Source organism: Mauremys reevesii, unplaced genomic scaffold, assembly GCF_016161935.1.
Source record: "Mauremys reevesii isolate NIE-2019 unplaced genomic scaffold, ASM1616193v1 Contig37, whole genome shotgun sequence".
Taxonomy (NCBI): Eukaryota; Metazoa; Chordata; order Testudines; family Geoemydidae; genus Mauremys; species Mauremys reevesii.
In genome coordinates, this window is record NW_024100848.1 from 214,142 (window position 1) to 233,754 (window position 19,613).

General features: G+C 45.3%; 1 protein-coding gene across 1 annotated transcript; it reads left to right on the forward strand.

Annotated features, from left to right (window-relative positions):
* The first annotated feature begins 203 nt into the window (after window positions 1-203).
* Window positions 204-19,221, forward strand: LOC120393919 (DOMON domain-containing protein FRRS1L-like). The gene is made up of 5 exons (XM_039518376.1): window positions 204-862; window positions 13,110-13,194; window positions 13,680-13,818; window positions 17,924-18,170; window positions 18,688-19,221. Exons 1-5 carry the CDS (start codon window positions 466-468, stop codon window positions 18,858-18,860), a joined length of 1,041 nt encoding a protein of 346 aa, XP_039374310.1. The 5' UTR covers window positions 204-465; the 3' UTR covers window positions 18,861-19,221.
* Window positions 19,222-19,613: the final 392 nt, after the last annotated feature.

Consider the following 19,613-nt stretch of genomic DNA (forward strand, 5'->3'; position numbering starts at 1 on the left):
TTCAGTTTATTTGCCCTGGGAAATTATTTCTGCCCCATTCTCTCTCACACCAGGGCAAAGTGATGACATCTGTGGACAAACCACGCCATAAGGTCCTACGCATTTTCCGTGGAGCTCACTCTTCAGCGGATGATCCCCCTCGTTTGCCTCTTCCCCCCCAGCGCCACGTGAGTCATTTCAGTGCACCACTGAGTAACCGCAGTGATTTATTTGGGAGCGGGAAGCGGATTAGAGGGAAATGTCTCCTCATCCTAAACAGTTCCCTTCCCTCCAAACCTTTCACTACTTCGGAGCAGAGGACGTGTGCCCTGCCTCCGGTCTGCATTCTCACGTGTGAACGCAGAGCCCATCCTGCCCCCTTGGAAGCCGGTGGGGTCGGGCCCCTCGTCTCAGATTTCCGGATTGGCCCCTACATTGGGGGGCGCTTGAGCTCAGCCCCTCCTTGCTCATCAACCACTCGCTGCCATGGGGGCTCTCTGCACGGGTCACTGGGGGAGGGAGGCCTGGGAGCCCCCCATTCCAGCTGGGGGGCGCAGGGCCCCTAGGAGCCCGCTGCCCCGCCCCTCGCAGGACGCCGCGAGCAGCCGGAGGCGGAGGAGGGCGCTGCTGCACGCCTCGCTCTGCGCCTCTCCCGGCTGCGGGGCCGCCATGTCTCCGCTGCGCTGGGGCGCTTGGCTGCTGCTGCTCGCCGGCCCCGCAGCCTCCACCGCCAGCCCGGCAGACGAGAGCGGCGGGGCGCGGGGCGGGGGCCGCGGGGACGGGGAACGTGGGGCCGGGGACGAGCCGCAGCGGCAGCACCACGACTCCTCGTACGGCACCTTCGCCAGCGAGTTCTACGACCTGCGCTACCTCTCCGAGGAGGGTGAGGAGGCCGGGGGGCGCGGGGTGGGGAGCCTCCTGCTGGGGCAGGAGGGGGAAGCCGCAACCCCCGGCCCCGTGAGATGCTCCGGGCCCCCGTGGGGGTAGTGAGCTGGGCGATGAAGCATGCAGCGAGGGGAGGGAGAGGAGCTCGATGCACTGGGGGCCGGGGGGTGTAAAACATGCAGGAATGAAGGGGAGAGTGGAGCTGAAATGCACCGGGGAGTGGAGGGGGAGCATGCACCGAATGGAGCTGGATGCACGGGGAGGAGGGTGAAGCATATACAGGAGGGAGGGGAAGAAGGGAGCTAAATGCACTGGGACACGGGCGCGGGGATGGAGCATGCACCCGAGGGGAGGGAGAGAAGGAGCTGGATGCACGGGGAGGATGAAACATGCAGGAATGAGGTGGGGGGAAGTGGAGCTGAAATGCACTGGGATGGTGGGGGTGGGGAGGGAGACTGGAGCTGGATGCATTGGGACACGGGGGGTGGGGAATGCAGCATGCACCGACGGGAGCGGGAGAATGGCTCTGGGTGCGCGGGGGAGGAGAATGCATTGGGACACTGGGGGAGAGGGGGAATGGAGGGAGCTGGAGGCATCGGGAGCGGGAAGCTGCACCAAGGCCAGTGGAGGGTCCATGGTGGGGGGATGGGCTGCTCCCTTCTCGCCCCACTCCTGGCCGGGTCTGCGCCCCCGTCGCCCCGCTGTCTCTGTGCGATGCGGTCTGTGCCGTGGAGCCGCCTGGCCCCGTGGAGCCGCGTCGTTTCAGCACGTTGGCTAGTAACCCGGCGGCGCTGGTTCCCTGCTGTGGCCGGGCGGGGGCCTCCGACCTGCTGCTGTGGGGTGGCACTTTCTGGGGCACCTTTGGAGCCAGCCCCACGCCCGGCGGCTCCAGTTCTGCAGGGCCCCTGGCTCCCACCGCAGGCTCAGTTGGGGGCGAGTGCCGAAGGGGGAGTGTCGGAGGCCTGGTGCAAGGGTTGCAGTAGATTGAGGCTCGTGGGAAAGGAAGAGGGAGAGAGAAATCTGCCCTGCTGTGGGTCGAAGCTGTGTTTTGGGTGTCAGACATATTTTCTATTGACAATCAAATGCTCTTCATCATGGGAAAGAGGGTGGGCAAAATGAGCATATCTCCCCCTCCTCTCCCTGGCTTGGGCATCCCTCCTAGCTGCCCTTCCTTTTGGCTGGGGTGCTGAGAGCTCTGCCTCGTGTCTCTGTTTACAGTAACCATTACTGGTGTCCCCAGGCTTTGGAGCAAGAACTTGGAATCGGGCACTGCAACAGTGCTGGGGTCACAGGGATGCCTAATGCTGCGCTCTGCTCTTTTGCAGGGAATACAACCTTGTCTCTCCTAGAGCACGCTCAAGTGTTATCCTCTTGGATACACAGCCTTTCAGGCTAAATGTGCCAAGTCTCTATTACCACCACTTGCAGTTTGAAATCAGGGCTCACATGTACTCCCATTGGGCAGGAGACCTGTTGCACTGGATCTCATGCAGAGATTGGAAGACCTAGTTAGGTTTCACATTTCTCTTAGCAGAATATCTGCCCATTTTATCGATGGTTCTGAGGTGCAGTCCATCTTCTGTCCTCAACCATCTATGCTATGACAGCCAAGCATTTTCTTTTCACAGGTTACCTTGGTATAAAGATGACCTGTGACAGATGAAGCATATAGGATAGAGACTAATGTTCTTGACAAAAATCACACAGTCACATTGATTGCAATATTGTTTTAAATGATGATGATGGTGAAGAAAGATTTTTCCCTATCTGTGAAATCCATTTGTTAGAGCATCTCCAGGAGTTTGATGGGTTGATCATGCCTGGTTGCCTCCACTCAGATACAAGAGTCAGTTCTTTCTCACCATGAGAAGTTTTCTAGTTGCTGTGCTGACAAGATTGATGTGATTTAAATAAAAAAATGGCTGCTTTTGTGGTTGCAAAACCATTTCTGGAGGGGATAAATACATCATCTTCTCTGGCACAGTCCTGGACAGTTTCAGTCACAGAATTTCTAGCTACAGCCTTTGAGTTGGAGCCTTTACTTAATTTTACTAGCCAAGAAAGGTATTACATCCAGTATCCGTTGATACTGCTAGTGACTCCTTAAAGGAGGGTTGCTTGCCAGCATCCCTCACATGAACTGTTGTTAGGGTTTTGTTTAAGAAGCCATCATCTTACCATAGCAATCTTACCAGTAATTGCCTGTTCCTAATTTTACCTTTGGGGGAAAAATTATTGATAGAAAATGTGGCAAGACAATTTGGAAATGGCAGACACTTCTCATTTCTCTCATCCCATTCTTTCAGTCTGGCGTTAGGCCTGGATTTGGTATGAAAGCTGTACTAGTCACACTGATCTCTTAGCAATGGAAAGTATTCTCACTGATTATTAGATCAGTCAGAAGCCCTCCATTCATTTGTGACAAGATTTTCGCTGACCTTTTTGCAGACTATAGCTATTTTAGACAGTGTTGCACTTGAGTAGTTCTTTCTTTCCTCTCTGAGAAATCCCAATAGGTGATTTGGGGCAATTGCCTGTTTTGCCCGGAGGGCTTCCTCTTCCAGGATTCCACAGGTTCCGTATATTCGTATATTCGTTGAGATCAGCCAATGAGGTGGAGCTATTGACAATCCCTAAGGTTTAAACCCATGGAGGTTGGGGAAGGACATTCTATTGCAGGACTGTCAGTTTAGGAATTCATCCCTTGCTGGTTGGGTAGAATATGAGTAGCTGATCTTTGGGCCACAGTGAAAGGCCCATCTTGTTTTCTCAGGTTTTTGCCTGAGCAGGGAGGGGAGTGGCTGTGCTGGTGTATAATTTCATAAGGGGTGAAGAAGTCTCTGATTATTTTTTAACTTTTAAAAAGCCATGTGTTATGTCAAATATATATGTGCCTAGATATGTATTGAGCATATTTTATACATTTTAAAATAAATGGGGCTGAACTTTAAAGCTTCAAACTTAATGTGTGGCTGAACGTCGTATAGCTGCTTGAAAATGTAGAGGAAGGGAAGGAGTTAAATAACTAGGTTTTAGGCAGTGAAAACTTTCCTTTGCTTGCGTAAAGTAAAAGCCTTTAGTTACATTGCTGCCTGCAGCACTATTGAGTGGTGCAATAGTGCACAGCTCCAATAGTATTATAGTGAGGGTTGCATAGGCGGCAGGTTTGTATAATTTTTGGTGGGGCCCAGAATGGGTGTAATCTCCCTCTCCCCCGCCCCCGCCCTGTAAGATGATATATATATTTTATTAAATAGTGTAAAAATGGATTGGAAGCCATAAGCGTTTAAGTTTCTTTTTATTGCATAATATCACTATAATAAAAAATTATTTAACTAAGAATATCAGTTATTAATACTCTTTTGAATATGGAAACGACCATACACTGTTTATTCAATAATCCTCAAAACAAATACTTTCTAAAATTGAAACAAATATAGCCCCTTCTTTTGTTATGTGCTTTAGGAGGCAGCAAACACTTTTTGTCGTTGTTTGGTTCTTGAAATGAAGTCATCCAGGAGACTTGCAATGTCCAATTCAGAGGTAAAGTTTTTATGAACGTGCAGAAATGTCAAGTGATTTAGACGTTCTTGGCTCATTGTTGTTCGCAAATAATTTTTCAGTCGGCACAAGCAACTGAATGATCACTCAGCGGTGCAGGTTGTAGTCGGAATTGTGTAGAATAATTTCAGGAGAGTTGTAACTTCTGACAACATGTCACATAAGACTTCATTTTGTTTTAGAAATTGCTTCACTTCACTCACTGAAGTGAGCTGGCAATTTCTCGATCTGCAAATATCACTCAACATTTCTAAATGAAGAAATAGTTTCTCCATGTTGATGTCACCATGGAATGCTTCACTTATTTGGACAATGTCCTGTTTTGAGCCATTTGCTGCCTCAGTTATAAGCTTCTCCAATTTTACTGCGAATGTAAAGCTTTCTGTTGAAAACCTCTGTTCAATTGCAACTTTGCAAGCATCAATGATCTCAACATATATTTGATGAAAATACTCTTTAGGGTCACTGAAGGTGTGAGGAAGGCTTCCATGGTCGAGCCATCTTGGAGGTTTGCGTTTTCTTGGGAGTGTAGGCTCATCTAAATAAAGATTTCTTGCCTTCTCTACCGTTGTTTCCCAAAAGCGATTGTATGATGAGTCAGTACGCATCCCACTCAACACCTCTTGCAATAGGCCAACTTTCTTCATAACGCTTGTCAATGACACATTTGGGCTTTGAATTTTTGCATTAGCTTCTTCTACCGGACCCATGGCTTTCACAAGAACTGTTAGTGTAAAGTATGTTGAAAAAGATTGAAGTTGCTTTGAGAATCCACTACATTTTAAGCCAAATTCATCAGAAGAGTAACTACGTTCATCTAGGCAGTTCATCATGGCCTTGTAGTTGTGGAGCAGTGATTTAATGCTACTAATCCTTAGTGTCCATCTTGTTGGGCACAATGGTCGTAAAGAAGGTTCTCCTTCACTCTGAAACTCTCTGAATGCTGCCATACGTTTTGGTGACTCCCTGAAGGCATTGATGAGATCTTTCACCATAAAAAAATATAACGACACTCTTGAATATTATGCAGGGCATCCTGCGTGGCAAGGTTAAGAGAATGTGCAGCACAATGCACAAATTCTGCTCTCGGCTCTCGTTCCTTCACTCTGGCTTGGACCCCAGTAAATTTGCCAGACACATTACTGGCTCCGTCGTAACACTGCCCCCGGCAATCAGAAAAGGGCAAATCACACCTGAGAAGTGTATCTTCCACAATTTTGAAAAGAGAAGCAGCATCCATTGTGTCAGTTTGGTAAAACCCAATAAACTCCTCATAAATCTCCCAGTCTTCACTAGAAAAGAACCTTAAAGAAAAACTTACTTGTTCTTTTCTTGACAAATCGGTAGTCTGATCCATTACAATGGCATAAAACTTAGAAGCCTTTATCTTTTGCACAATTTTTCTTAGCGCCATCATTTCGATTATTTCATTAATAACCTCATGTGATATCCACTTGTATTTTGTGCGATTGAGCCACTGTCTCAGTTCCTCAATCTGTACTGCGTAGCAACAAGAGCTGCATCAAATTTGAATCATTGTCATTATTTCCACGTAGTGCTATTCCTTGTTGAGCTAGGTACTGAACACTGGTAAAAATGCTGTGCAGTGCAATCCTAGCTGACTGCGATTCTTTTCTGTAACTGGCTGACACTAGTGCAGAAACATTTACCTGTGATTGCAGAGCAGCATATTTCATTACTGCTTCCTTGTGACAGGAGGATTTTTCGTGTGATGTAAAACCACGCAATGCATGTTTCCAATCTTGAAATCCAGATGAAATAAATGTTGGTTCAGCCTTCGTAGAAAATATTAAGATCTTCTTTTCAGAACAGTTTTTGCAGACTGAGCAAAAAGCTCTGTTTAATTTGATGTTGTACTCCAACCACTTAAATCTTGGTAGCCAAGATTGCTGAAAACTCCTTTTCTTATCTTGTGGATTTGCCGCTTCTTTCTTTTGTATAACTTCAGTTTCAAAACTGGGTGTTAAACTCAGGCCATCACTTGATGAATTACCCTTTTCTTCTTTTTCTCTGGGTAACTTTATTAGGAATTTATCCATTGTTGATCATTAATGGTCCTACAAATCAAGAATTTGTTGTTGGGATAAAATGAAGCTACAACATGTCAGTGCCACAAGATTACAAGGGTCAATTAAAAGTGGAAAGTCAGAAGCAGCACTTGCCTGCTTCAATATATTATACTTTGTTGTACCTGTTGTGATGAAGTGGGAATGTTCTTAATGTTTTCTCTGAATACTGTGTGAGTGCCTCAGTTTCCCCTGCAAGGTGCCAACTGAAGGTGTTGGGATAAAGAAATCAGGTGGCCTCCTGGTCTGGAAGAGACACAAAGGCCAGAGGAGGGGCTAGAGGGACTGTCAGTTTGGAGCTCGCTGGGGAAATAGAGAGGCACCCAGAACTTAGGGCTGGGGAACCCAGCCCCAGAAGTGGACCTGACTGAGGGGTCCTGTTTTCTGTACCTACAAGCTCTGTTTTAGACCGTGTTCCTGTCATCTAATAAGCCTCCTGTATTACCAACTGACTGAGAGTCACGTCTGACTGTGGAGTTGGGGTGCAGGACCCTCTAGCTTACCTAGGAGCCCCACCTGTGCGGACAGCGCATGCTGAATGCTCCGAGGTCAGACCCAGGAAGGTGTAAGCTTCTTGCCCTGGAGACAGTATGCTCCAAGAGAGGAGGCTCCCCCACAGTCCTGACTGTCTTTGTATGGAGTAGTTCTAGAGCAGGGGTGTCATGGAGTGTGGGGGAGTCTGGCTCTGCACCCCTCTTCCTGGAACCCACAGTGACTCTCAGCCAGCCAGTAAAACAGAAGGTTTATTGGACAACAGGAACACAGGATACAGCCCAGCTCGTGTCCAGAGCCAGGATCCCTCAATCTGGCCCTTCTGGGGATTCAGGGTGTCTGGATTCCAGCCTAGGTTCCCCTGCAAATCCACCACCCAGGTCCCAAACCAAAGACTGACCCCACCCCCTCCACTCAGCTCCTTTCCTTTGTCTAGCTCCTGGGCAGAGGTGTCGATCTCCCCTCCCCCAGGCCTAGCTCATGTTACAGCTGAATACCTGCCTCTCACCTATCTCTGACTGCCCCTGCTCCACCACAAGGGGTCACCAACCTTTCAGCAGTGGTGTGCTGAGTTTTCATGTATACACTTTAATTTAAGGCTTCATGTGCCAGTAATCATAGATTATTAGGGTTGGAAGGAACCTCAGGAGGTTATCTAGTCCAATCCCCTGCTTATGGCAGGACCAATCCCCCAATAGCCCCCTCAAGGATTGAACTCACAACCCTCAGTTTAGCAGGCTAATGCTCAAACCACTAAACTATGATCCCAACCCTCCCCCCAATACATTTGACTGTTTTTTAGAAGGTATCTCTATAAGTCTATAATATATAACAACTACTGTTGTATGTAAAGTAAACAAGGCTTTCAAAATGTTTCAGAAGCTTTATTTAAAATTAAATTAAAATGCAGATCTTATTAGTTTACTGTGATCCTTGCCTTTGCTTTTCCTTGTTGAGTTTTCCAATGTCTGGTGGCACCTATTTAGATACTTTAAGTTGCTCAGCCTGCACCACATGCCATGAAAAATCAGCTTACAGCCAACCCCTGTTCTAGAGCATCCCAGCGTCCTCTTCTACACCATGCGCTTCCCGAAACTCTGCACAGGGCACTGACTCTCCCTCCTCTCTGGCCTTTGTCTCTTTTCCAGGCATTAGGAGGCCACCTGATCTCTTTGTTCTCCAACACCTTCAGTTGGCACCTTGCAGGAGAGTGGCCCAGGCCATCAGTTGCCTGGAGGCAGGGTGTCAGCCATTCTCTGTGCAGACGGCATCACACTGGCCCTCTAGGGCTCTACAACAATCACACCCCCTTATCCCACCATCTAGAGCCTTAAGAAATGCATTGGGGAAACTGAGGCACACAGACAGTATTCAGAGAAAACACCTGTATCCGACCAGTTACATACTTTGAAGGGTGTAAAATAATCAAATATTGTGCTAAATACAATGATACTCCAAACACCTTCAGTTGGCACCTTGCAGGAGAGTGGCCCAGGCCATCAGTTGCCTGGAGGCAGGGTGTCAGCCATTCTCTGTGCAGATGGCATCACACTGGCCCTCTAGGGCTCTACAACAATCACACCCCCTTATCCCACCATCTAGAGCCTTAAGAAATGCATTGGGGAAACTGAGGCACACAGACAGTATTCAGAAAAAACACCTGTATACGACCAGTTACATACTTTGAAGGGTGTAAAATAATCAAATATTGTGCTAAATACAATGATACTCCAAACTGACCACCAAATTTAAGTTGCATGTTTTTCCCCTCAGGTGAGGGTTCTGGGGTGGGGCTGGGGATGAGGGGTTCACAGTGCAGGAGCGTGCTCGGTGGTGGGGGTGCAGGCTTTGGGGTGAGGCAGGGCTGAGGATGAGGAACTTGGGGTGCAGACAGGCTGCCCCAGGGCTAGGGCCAGAGAGGACTCATCACCACCACTGGCAGCAGCAAGCTCCAGGGGAGGGACCCCTCCTCTCCCCCTCTGCCCCCCAGAGCACACTCACTCTGCACCACAGTCACTGCACATGTTCCTAGGCCCCCTCTCAGGTCCAGAAAGCCCACTCACCTCCCCTATGATGGGTACTAGGGGGTGGGGGTGGGGGTTGCCATCACAGGTGGCCAACCATGTTGCTGCCCCTCACCATAACTTCATTGTGGATGGGGCTGCCCCTTGCCCAGCATGGGGCAGAAGTGGGGTCTGCACGGTGATGGCTATGGGGCAGGGGAGCAGGATGTAATAAAATTCACCCAAGCCCCAGCTGCTCAGGTAGGTCTATGAATCCCCTCCCCCATCTGCCCTGTGGTGGGTGGGTGCTGGAGGGGGGGGGCAACTGCCTTCATATGGCTTCCTGCCTCCCTGACCCCTGCTGCAGGCTGCAGCCTGCTGCCCCTCACCGTAGCTTCACTGGGGGACGGTGGGAGGGGATGGCATGGGGCTGCCCCTTCCCCAGCGTTGGGCAGGAGTGGGGGCTGGGGCTGAGGGGGGAATCATAGGGTCAAACACTCACAGAAGCTCCAGCAGCCATCTCAGGTGAGTGAGGTCAGTCTCTGAGTCCTGGCCGGAAGTGCCCTTTGTATCTCCTCCAGCTCCAGGTAGGGGGAGGGGAGGGATGCCAAACATGGCACAGCCCCCTCCACTCCGCTCCCCTCCCCCCGGCCGGTGCTCCAGGAAGCAACAGCAGCTTGCATTGCTGTGCCTGTGTGTTATATTTATTAGCCCTTAGGCAGCAGCCGGCAGCAGCAGAGGCAAGGGTCGGGAGAGAGACACGCTGTCTGCTTCAGGCAGGGGGGCGGGGCGGGGAGGAGGAGGAGAGGGCTGCCGAGCAGGCCCCCCCACTCCCTCCCCCCCCCTCCGAGATGCTACTCACTGGCTGCTGTTATGCTGGTAGCGGCAGCAGCGGCAAGGAAGAGAGACACGCTGCGTTCATGCTGCAGGGAAGCTCTGGGGCCGGACGGGGAGGGGAGGGGGGAAGCTCCAGCCCTGGCGGCGGCGGCGTGCTCCAAGCAGGGGAGAAGACATTTTGGTGGAGCAGAGCCCCTGCTTGGGAATATTCCTGGGGCTAAAGCCCCAGGGAGCCCATATAAGTCGGCGCCCATGGAGGGTTGTGTTTTTCTTGGGTGGTGCAGCTTAAAACTCCTGAGGAAGTGAAAATGCAGCTGCAAAACTTCTTAGTACCACAGCTAGTTCTTTCTTTTTATGTCAGTTGAGGAAAAGAATATCAAATTCAAATACCAACAAAAACCTGAACCCAGAAAGATCAGGAAATTCAAAATGTAAGGTTTCAAAAACAATGTTCACTCAGCCTCATTCCACAAAGTGTACTGGTGCCAAGTGGACAAGTGAACATTGGTTTTGGAGCCCTGACTTTTTCATTATCTGTTTTTTTGTGTTCAGATTTATGTAGTGTATTTTATCTTTAAACCGTCTTTTACCTTTTGATTTAATATAAAATTCATTTTAATTCTTAATGCAGAATTAATCAAAAAGGCCCTGTACATATCTGGGTTGGTGAACTGAAACTATATTGGTTTAACAGCGCTATACTTTTAACATTCATGTATGGACAGAGACTCAGGAAACCTGGGCTCACTGTGTAGTTCTGCCACAGACTGCCTAAGGTCACACAGGAAATCACTTATTCTCTCTTAGTGGGATTTTTAAAAGTGCCTAAGAGAGTTAGGTGATTAATGCCCATTGAAAGCTCATAGGAGTTAGGTGTCTTCAGATACTTTTGAAAATCCAGTCCTCTGTGACCAGGGACCCTGGGGCGGGGGGTGGGAGGGGCACACTGAAATTGCTTAAATCAGGGCAAACTGCAAAGAATGGGGTAGACAATCCCCAAAGCTGGTGGATATTCCAATATTTAGATTCTTCAGCTTCTAGAATAACCTTATTGGTTACACGGAAGCCAAAACATAGCAATCCAGCCTTTGGGTTCCCCCCCCAGACAGCCAAGTCAAATATGAAAGTTCTACCAATCCCAAAGGATTGGACACATTACCTCCCAAGTTCATGAATATTCCAGATCTTATCCAAATATACGCTTACAGCCAATTCTTATGAGTACCGTTCTGAGATCATTTTCATAGTAGAGATGGTGAGCTTTCTAATTGCAAAGAATTCTTAGAATTAGTCCATAATTTCAGTCCAATGTTTCATACCCTGGGTGATCCAGATGCGACTGGAAATCTCAGTCTTATGACTCAAACTTCCCTCAAAATAAAGCTCAAGCAGATCTGAGAGGAAAGGATCAGATCCCAAGAATACTTTATACAGTTCCTGGGCAACACAGAGTTCTTGGATGAACAATAGACATTTGATGTAACCTTCTGTTTCCCAAACATTACTGGTGATTAACTACACAGATTAACGTAAGGTAATTCATCTATTTAGCAGTTCATCACAGACTTTAAAGAGACACATAGACAATGACATTATCACACTCACATTTCATCTAAATCAGGGTTCAAAAATTTCCAGCCCGTGGGCCATCTGCGGCCTGAGAACTTCCCCAATGTGGCCCACGGGGCTCCAGCAATTTTGGGGCCAGGTCTCTCACTTGGTCTCACCTGCCACCCCCACGTGCTCACCCTCACGTGTCCCCCGGGCAATTTACAGTGGCGCAGAGCCAACACCGGCAGCGCAGTGGAGCTGCGCAGCTTCTGCCTGCTCTCTCCATGTGTCTGCTGGCCTCTCCCTACGGCCCCGTGGTGGGGTGGGCCCTCCGCATGCTGCCCCCTGTTGCCAATGGGAATTTGCGGGGGTGGTGCCTGGGGGCAGCAGCATGCAGAGGACCCCCGGCCCGCACCGTCTTGGAGCCCCAGGTAAGCGTTGTACCCCCTGACTGCCTCCCAGAGACTGCACCCCTCCCCCCTTCCTCCCAGAGCCTGCAACCCCACCCCCTCCTCCTGCACCCCTACCCCAGCCCAGAGCCTGCACCCAGCACCCAAACTCCATCACAGAGCCTGCACCCCAGACCCCCTTCCCACCCAAACTCCCTCCCAGAGCCCAACCTCTCACCCCTTCTGCACTCAAACTCCTTCTCAGAGCCTGCACAACAGTCCCCTACCCCAGACCTCCTCCCCCATCCAGGCTCCCTCCCAGAGTCTTAGGCAGATGTGTGGCGGAGTTTGGGGGGGGCGTGTTCTGGGTAGCATGAGTGACATTATTAGCCTGCTTGGAGGATTTGAGGACTGGCACAGGCCCGAAGGTAATAAGTCAGCAGCCCCCCCACCACTCTCTCAGCGCCTCCCGCCCGCTAGCAGCCCCGCCGATCAGCACCTCCTGCTCTCTCCCCACACCTCCTGATCAGCTGTTTCGTGGTGTGCAGGAGGCTCTGGGTGGGAGGGGGGAAGAGAGAGGAATGAGGGTACGGCAGGCTCAGGGGAAGGGGCAGAAAGGGATGGAGTGGGGACAGGGCCTGTGGCAGAGACAGGGGTTGAGCAATGAGCACCCTCTGGCATATTGGGAAGTTGGCGCCTATAGCTCCAGCCTCCAAGTCGCTGCCTATACAAGGAGCCATGTATTAACTTCTGAAGAGCCACATGTGGCTCTGGAGCCACAGGTTGGCCACCCCTGCTCTAACGGTTGAATCTGGGTCATTTAGCCTGCGAGCTGCTTAAGCCTTTCTGGCCATGTGTCACAGCCTCGGTGCCCCATCTTTAAAATGGAAGTAATGGACTCAGTTCTCCACTGGATACAAAGCTCAAGTGCAGTGGACGAGGGACTAGGAAGGAGCTGATTGCAGATCCCTGATTCCTAACTGACTTGTGGAAAGACCTTCTGCCAGCAGAGAATAAGGTGTAGTGGCCTCTGGCTCCACTACACCCTCATCCCTCAAAATGCATTTAGCAAACAAGATAATCCAGCCCAATAATACTTCCTCTTATCTACTCTTTGCATGTTTTGTCTAGTTAGATTGCGAGCTCTTCAGGGCAGGGACTCTCTCTCTTACTAAATTTATGTACAGTGCTTAGCACAATGAAGGTCTAATCTTGGTTGGGGCCTCTTAGATACTATTCTAATATAGATAAATAATAACAATGGCAATATTTGGATGTATTTCTCTGCATTCATTATTTAATGGTGGTTTATTCTGATTATACAGGTTACCCTTTCCCTACTGCTCCTCCTGTGGATCCATTTGCAAAAATTAGAGTGGATGATTGTGGAAAAACCAAGGGATGCTTTAGGTTGGTGTAGAATAAAAATGTAGACATCTTTCAGTTTATAAACGTTACTTGACTTCACTAGGGATACTAGTAAATGTCCCACATTCATTTTACTAAATGTTTGTTGTCTGCAGATATTCAACATGATGAGGGATTATGTTGTTCAACACTTGATAAGCATTTACGTAAATAGTCCCAATGAGATCAATGGACTGCATCTCTGAATAAGTGTTCACCATAATGAGCCAACATTACCCTGGCTTACCATAAAGGGATAATTATTGTTAACACTGTAATTTATAGTATTGTATATAAAATACAATATAGTATAGAAATGATATGTTCTACCAATATCTGAACATTTTATTTATGCGATAACCACCATTAACAACAAATCATGCCGTCTTTAAGTTTTGATGTAGAAACACAGGTAAGCTATAACAAAAAAGCTGTTCATATTCTGAATGGTAGAAAAGGTACATTTTCTGTTTTCCTATTTCATTCAGGTATGGTAAACCTGGATGTAATGCCGAGACTTGTGACTACTTTCTCAGTTATCGTAGAATAGGAGCCGATGTCGAGTTCGAGTTGAGTGCTGACACTGATGGCTGGGTGGCAGTAGGATTTTCTTCAGACAAGAAAATGGTAAGACCAACAACATTTAATGTTTCATGTTAACAAGTATACAAGCTTTTATGTATTAGAATAGGCACAGTTTATATTGGATTGGAAAATATGTGGCAGATGTAGAGAAAGATACACTTCAATGCTTGCATAGTGCTTTTCATCTCTAGTTCGCACGGCACTTTACAAAGGAGGGGTGAGTATTATTTACCCCAGTTTTACAGATTGGGAAGCAGAGCTGTAAAGAGAGGAAATGAAAATCAGACAGCGGATCAGGAAATGGAACCCAGGCCTGCTGATGCCTGGTCAAGTTCCTAGCCACTGGACTGCCCCACCTCCCTTCAGAATGAAGGACTACAGTGACCATTGGCTTCTGCTGTTGAATGCAAGACTGTTAATGACTTTGCACCATTTAATTCTAAAAAAACATTCAAGAATAACAGGTTTGTCTTCTAAGTCTTCTGTACCAGTGTTTAATGGAGCAAAGTATACATCAGAAATTAGTGAAGGGTAAAGTTTTCTTAAATAAGTCAATTATTTTCCCACTGTATAAATCTGGACTTAACCATTAAACTCTCAAGGAGATGCCCACTGCCTCTTTCCTCCACCAACACCCCACATTTCCAGAAAAGCCAGGTGAATTTAGAGAGAAAATTATTATTGCTAATTTAAATATATATGCTATATAAAGCAAGCCTATTTCAATTTGTTCTTTTGCTTTTTAAAAAAGTTTTTAAACAGGGTTGCCTCATATTTATACTTGTTTCTGTGATTTTTATATTTCAGAGCATTGCTTTTATTGGGGTTTTAAGAGGAAGGCAAGAATTGAGGAATATAATTCTGTTATACAAATAGCGATTCTCATTAACGTATTTAAGCTCAGAACACAGTTTATAATGCTACCTATAATTGCATATTGAAACATATCCCCCATCTGCAACTGAAAATAGTGTTTAGGTAATACATCCCAAGTCAGAGGGCAAGTGTAATTATAAAGTTGCATGTGGACTCTATACACTGGAAAATGAGAGAGTGTTCAATGGTCCTTAATCAGAGCCCACTGAAGCAATAGAAAGACTCCCACTGATATTAGCCACTGACTTTGGATCAGGCCCAAAATGAGGAGCACAAAGAAAATGTGAGGGGAGATGCATTACCATCCTACCCATGTATACGGTATTATGTTGGAAATAAAAGATATTAATCAGTCTGCCTCCAGTATGTGTCATGGAGTCTTAAGAAATAGTTGTAGGGACACATTTTTAAAGGTATTTAAGCGCCTCAAGATCCAGATAGGCACTTAGTGGGATTTTCAAAAGTACATAGGCACTTAACTCTCCCAGGCAGGACCTGTCTGCACCTTTAAAAATCTGCCCCTAGTCTATATCAGGTTAACAGTGGTAACATGCAGCCTTATCATATATCCAGTAGATGGCACCCCTGCACAATCATAATTTTAAAGTGAATGCTTTGGGTTTTAAACCTGCTATGTATGAGATGCTGTACATCACTTAATCAGGCTACAATGCCATTTGTCATTTCAGTCTTTATTGCTTATTGTATCTGTTAATTTCATCTATTTTTCCCAGTAATTTCCCTGCCAAACGAGTGTCCTAGAATATGTAGAGCTTGTTGTAAATGACTTTGAGCTTTGTGGCAACAGGGCTGCAGCACTCATTCCTCATCAACAAAATTCTGCCTTAGTGGAATCCAGTCCCAGTTTCTGGCCTGAGCAGCCAGACACAGTCCAGGGAAGAAAATAATCTTGATTCTTTGATGGATTATTTCTTCATTGTCCTGTGCAGCTCTTTCTTTGTCTTGAATAGCATAATGCTCATTCCATTTTTGTGCGCTCTCTCGTTAAGATTTTGTACTCCTTTTCTATTAACTTTAGGTTCAGATTTTATTATTTTTATTTGTTGACTCAGAACCATATTCGGATACACTTGTTCATGCTGAATAGTACTTTACTCCACTATTTGTCCAGTTGAAGTGGATGGGACCACTCATGGAATGTGTTGCCACCCTTTGTGAGCAAAGGTGTCAGACTCTGGCCCTTATTTATTCATTGCCAACAATGTGCTTGTCACTGTACTATGCTCAGAAATAAGTACAGTCCGTGTCTTGAAGCATTTATCTAAAAGACATAGAAGTTGGACTCACCGAGAACTCCAGAGGTAGGGGTAATTAGTAGGGCTTTGTTTGTTTGTTTCACCTATAACTATTATGAATTAACTTTTTGTAGGCGTAATGCAAGAAGTCAGTATTTAGGAGGGATTTCAATGAGGAGAAAGTAGTTCATGGTGAACCGAGGTTGAGAGGTCATTCCATACAAAGGGGGCACTGTAGGAAAAAATGCACAGAGATGGGTGGAGAAGAAGGAACTGAATAGGGCATCATGTTTGGCATCACTGGCAGAGTTATGGGGGGGGGAACCTGATAGGAAAAAAACCCCAAGATGTGGGGCAGGGTGGAGTTCTGCAGAACCTTACCAACAAAGATCTAGGAAGTTTAAATTCAATGTGGCATGTAAAGGAGAACCAGTAGAAAGATTCCAGATGAGGATGATATGGCAAGAACAACTAGGCAAGGAAAATAATTAAAAATCCATGGTTTTTTTTAAATTGATTGGGTTGATGTGTTAGGGAGCTACACTGCAATTTTGACTACAGAATAGTTCAAAACAACATTTTAACTTGGTTTTGTGTTTGGTTTTTTAATGTGGAAGATGCTATTTAAAAAAACAAAACAAAAACCTCTCCTTGTCCTTAGAGGTGAAGAATTTTTGCTCAAACTTATAAAAAAAAAAAAAATCAGACCTTGAAAGTTTTTGAAAACTGTGACTGAAAACAGGAGGTTAGAATGGAAGCCCTTATATAACCTCGACTGTAGCAGTCACCACCTCTCCCACAATAATACTGAGCACCTGGAGCTTTTCAAGTTCACGTCTTACCTAATTCTTCCATTTTTCAGCAGTTTTATAAGAATCTACACAGCAGTGGCAGCTAAATTAATGTGCCACCCCTTACTTTGTCCATATCCATTTTGTTCCCCAAAAGCAGTTTGTGATACCAGGATTAGGTGAGCAAAGACAATTATGAATCTCTTGCATCATGCATAAAAGAACAGACTTGCTTAAGGATAAAGTCAGCAGACATTATTCCCTCCTTCACTGTGACACATTGATGACATTAGTACTATGGCTGTGGGGTATGTTGTTAGCCAGTACTAACATCTACAACACTGATAGTAACCCAGTCTTTACTTGCCAACAACCTACAAAACTTTAAGATTTATTCCTGATACTAATGCTTCTGGAGGGCTATACTTTTGGAAGTAATATTGTGCCCTGAATGGTTCAGTGTCTTTTCTGCGTCAACAGTGTTTTTGAATAATTGTTTTAGGAATACAGTACTTCTGTGAATAGCCTGCACAGGTAATTGTCATAACACTTTTTTTTTTCCATCCACTTGTTTGTTTCTTAGATTGTGTTTCTTGTCACTGCCTACAATATGTGCAGAAGCAAATTTGCCATTTAACTGAATTCCTACTTTGCACTTAGGTGATGCATAATAAGGGAAGGAATTACAAAAAAACTATTGAATTAAAGTGGATTCTGTGCAGTTATGCAATTATCCCTTCAGATATTTTAGATTTGTTTCCTGCTGTTGATTAGATTATATAACATTTAATGTAATGAACTTTGCACCCCAAAAGTTCTGTTCTTCCTCTGTTTTTGTTGTGGTACAATATCTGGGAAGTTTGCCTAATATGAACAATAAAAAAATGTTACTTTTTCTTTCTTGTTACTTAAATTATGTCAGGGAGTTGCCATCCTACTAGGATTTAGTATACGTCTTGGGGAAAATCAATGTGGCTTGCATACCCATAAACAGATAGAAAAAGTAAATATTACCATTGACTTTTTGCTGCACAATCTGCAGGAGGAAGTATCCAGCGATTTGTACAATGAGAGGGGGAACTACAGCTTTTATTATGGTCAGCTTTCATAGTGAAAATTAAGTAATGTGAATATTTTTATGGATATGAAAAAAATTATTGCATGTTGTTGAGTTTTCTTTCTAAAAGTAAAAGAACTCTGACTCGTTTCTTTCTTACCATGTAGGGCGGAGATGACGTTATGGCTTGTGTTCATGATGATAATGGAAGGGTCCGAATACAGCACTTTTATAATGTTGGTCAGTGGGCTAAAGAGATCCAGCGAAATCCAGCTAGAGATGAAGAAGGGATTTTTGAAAACAACCGTGTGACTTGTCGATTTAAACGTCCTGTGTATGTTCCCAGAGATGAAACTATTGTAGATCTTCACTTGAGCTGGTACTATTTGTTTGCTTGGGGTCCAGCAATTCAGGGTAAGTTCATGGAATGTGGCCACAACTGCGTTCTTCAATCTATTCCATCATTATAAAAGGAATTAAAATAGTTTGCAAAAGATGTTCAGATTTCTGTTTACAATAGCAGTGTGTGTATATATATGTAAATTAAGGGGGCAGTGTCACATCATATAAAAATTCCTTACCTACTTTTTTTGATTATCTCTACTCCCAAAAGCTAAAATTGATTGTAGATGCTTCAAAAATTACCAGTTCCTGATTCTTCTGAAGGATATTGTTCAAAGTTCAGGTTTCGTATGATTTATTCAGAGTTTTACCTTCTGGCACTAGATTAACTGTTGATGTAATGCTGTGTTTTTGTGAAGATTTCCTATTTGGCTAGAAACACCATTTTAAACTTATGAAAATCCTTCTTTTCGTATAGTAACTAGCAATAAGAGTAGGTGAGGTTATCTAGCAGAAAAGAAAGAGAAATCAGAAGTGGTTTAATTCACATGCTATGCTCATTTCTTTTTCTATCCTTTGTCTGTTAAAGGTTCTATAACTCGGCATGACATAGACTCACCGCCTGTATCAGAGCGTGTTGTCAGTATTTACAAGTATGAAGACATTTTTATGCCATCAGCTGCCTATCAAACCTTTTCTTCTCCATTCTGTTTGCTTCTTATTGTTGCACTGACCTTTTATTTATTGATGGGAACCCCATGATCACAGCTGGATATATATGGAAGATTGTGAGAATTTGTTAGTGAGAGTTCCTCAGGATGGATGCATTTTCTGTTGGAATTCATATCACATCGTCTAGCTGCTTTGTTGACAATTTCATCTTCTCAGCAAGGAAATAACCTCTCCTTTGAGCAGTAAAGGTGTGCCAAATAATTAAGAATAATCAAGGAGCAAGTAACAAACCATTTCCAGTGTAACTACTAGTTGTTTAATGAAAAATACTTTTGTAAAGTGTGTGTGTGTGTGTATGTTGGGGGAATTTAGTAATGGACATGTAGAATCAAATTATTTAATACACAGTTTCCTTCAAGAAATAAAAGTTGGGGAAATATTGTCTGTTAAATACTTGTGGTGCAGATAGCACACCTGTTTCTGAACTCAGAGTCAGGGTAATGTCACAGCACTGATGTTTAATAAGGACTGCTTTGTGATAATAGGCTTTCATCTCCCAAAATACTTCGAATTTGACAAAAGCAACTAACAGGCCTAAATGGTTCTGGTGCTTTCCGAAACCAGAAAATGCTTCACGTTCCCAGTACAAACAAAATTAAACTTTCCATTACAGAATTCTAATAATTGTCTGTACTATAAAAATAATTCTTAGACACAGCCATACTTAAGAAGCTTTTTATTAATGAGAGATGATGGTAAATAAACAAGGAAAAAGAAAATTAATGCTGGTATAAATTTTTCATGATACAGAAAAATTCCTAAAAATATAGAAGCCCCTGCAAG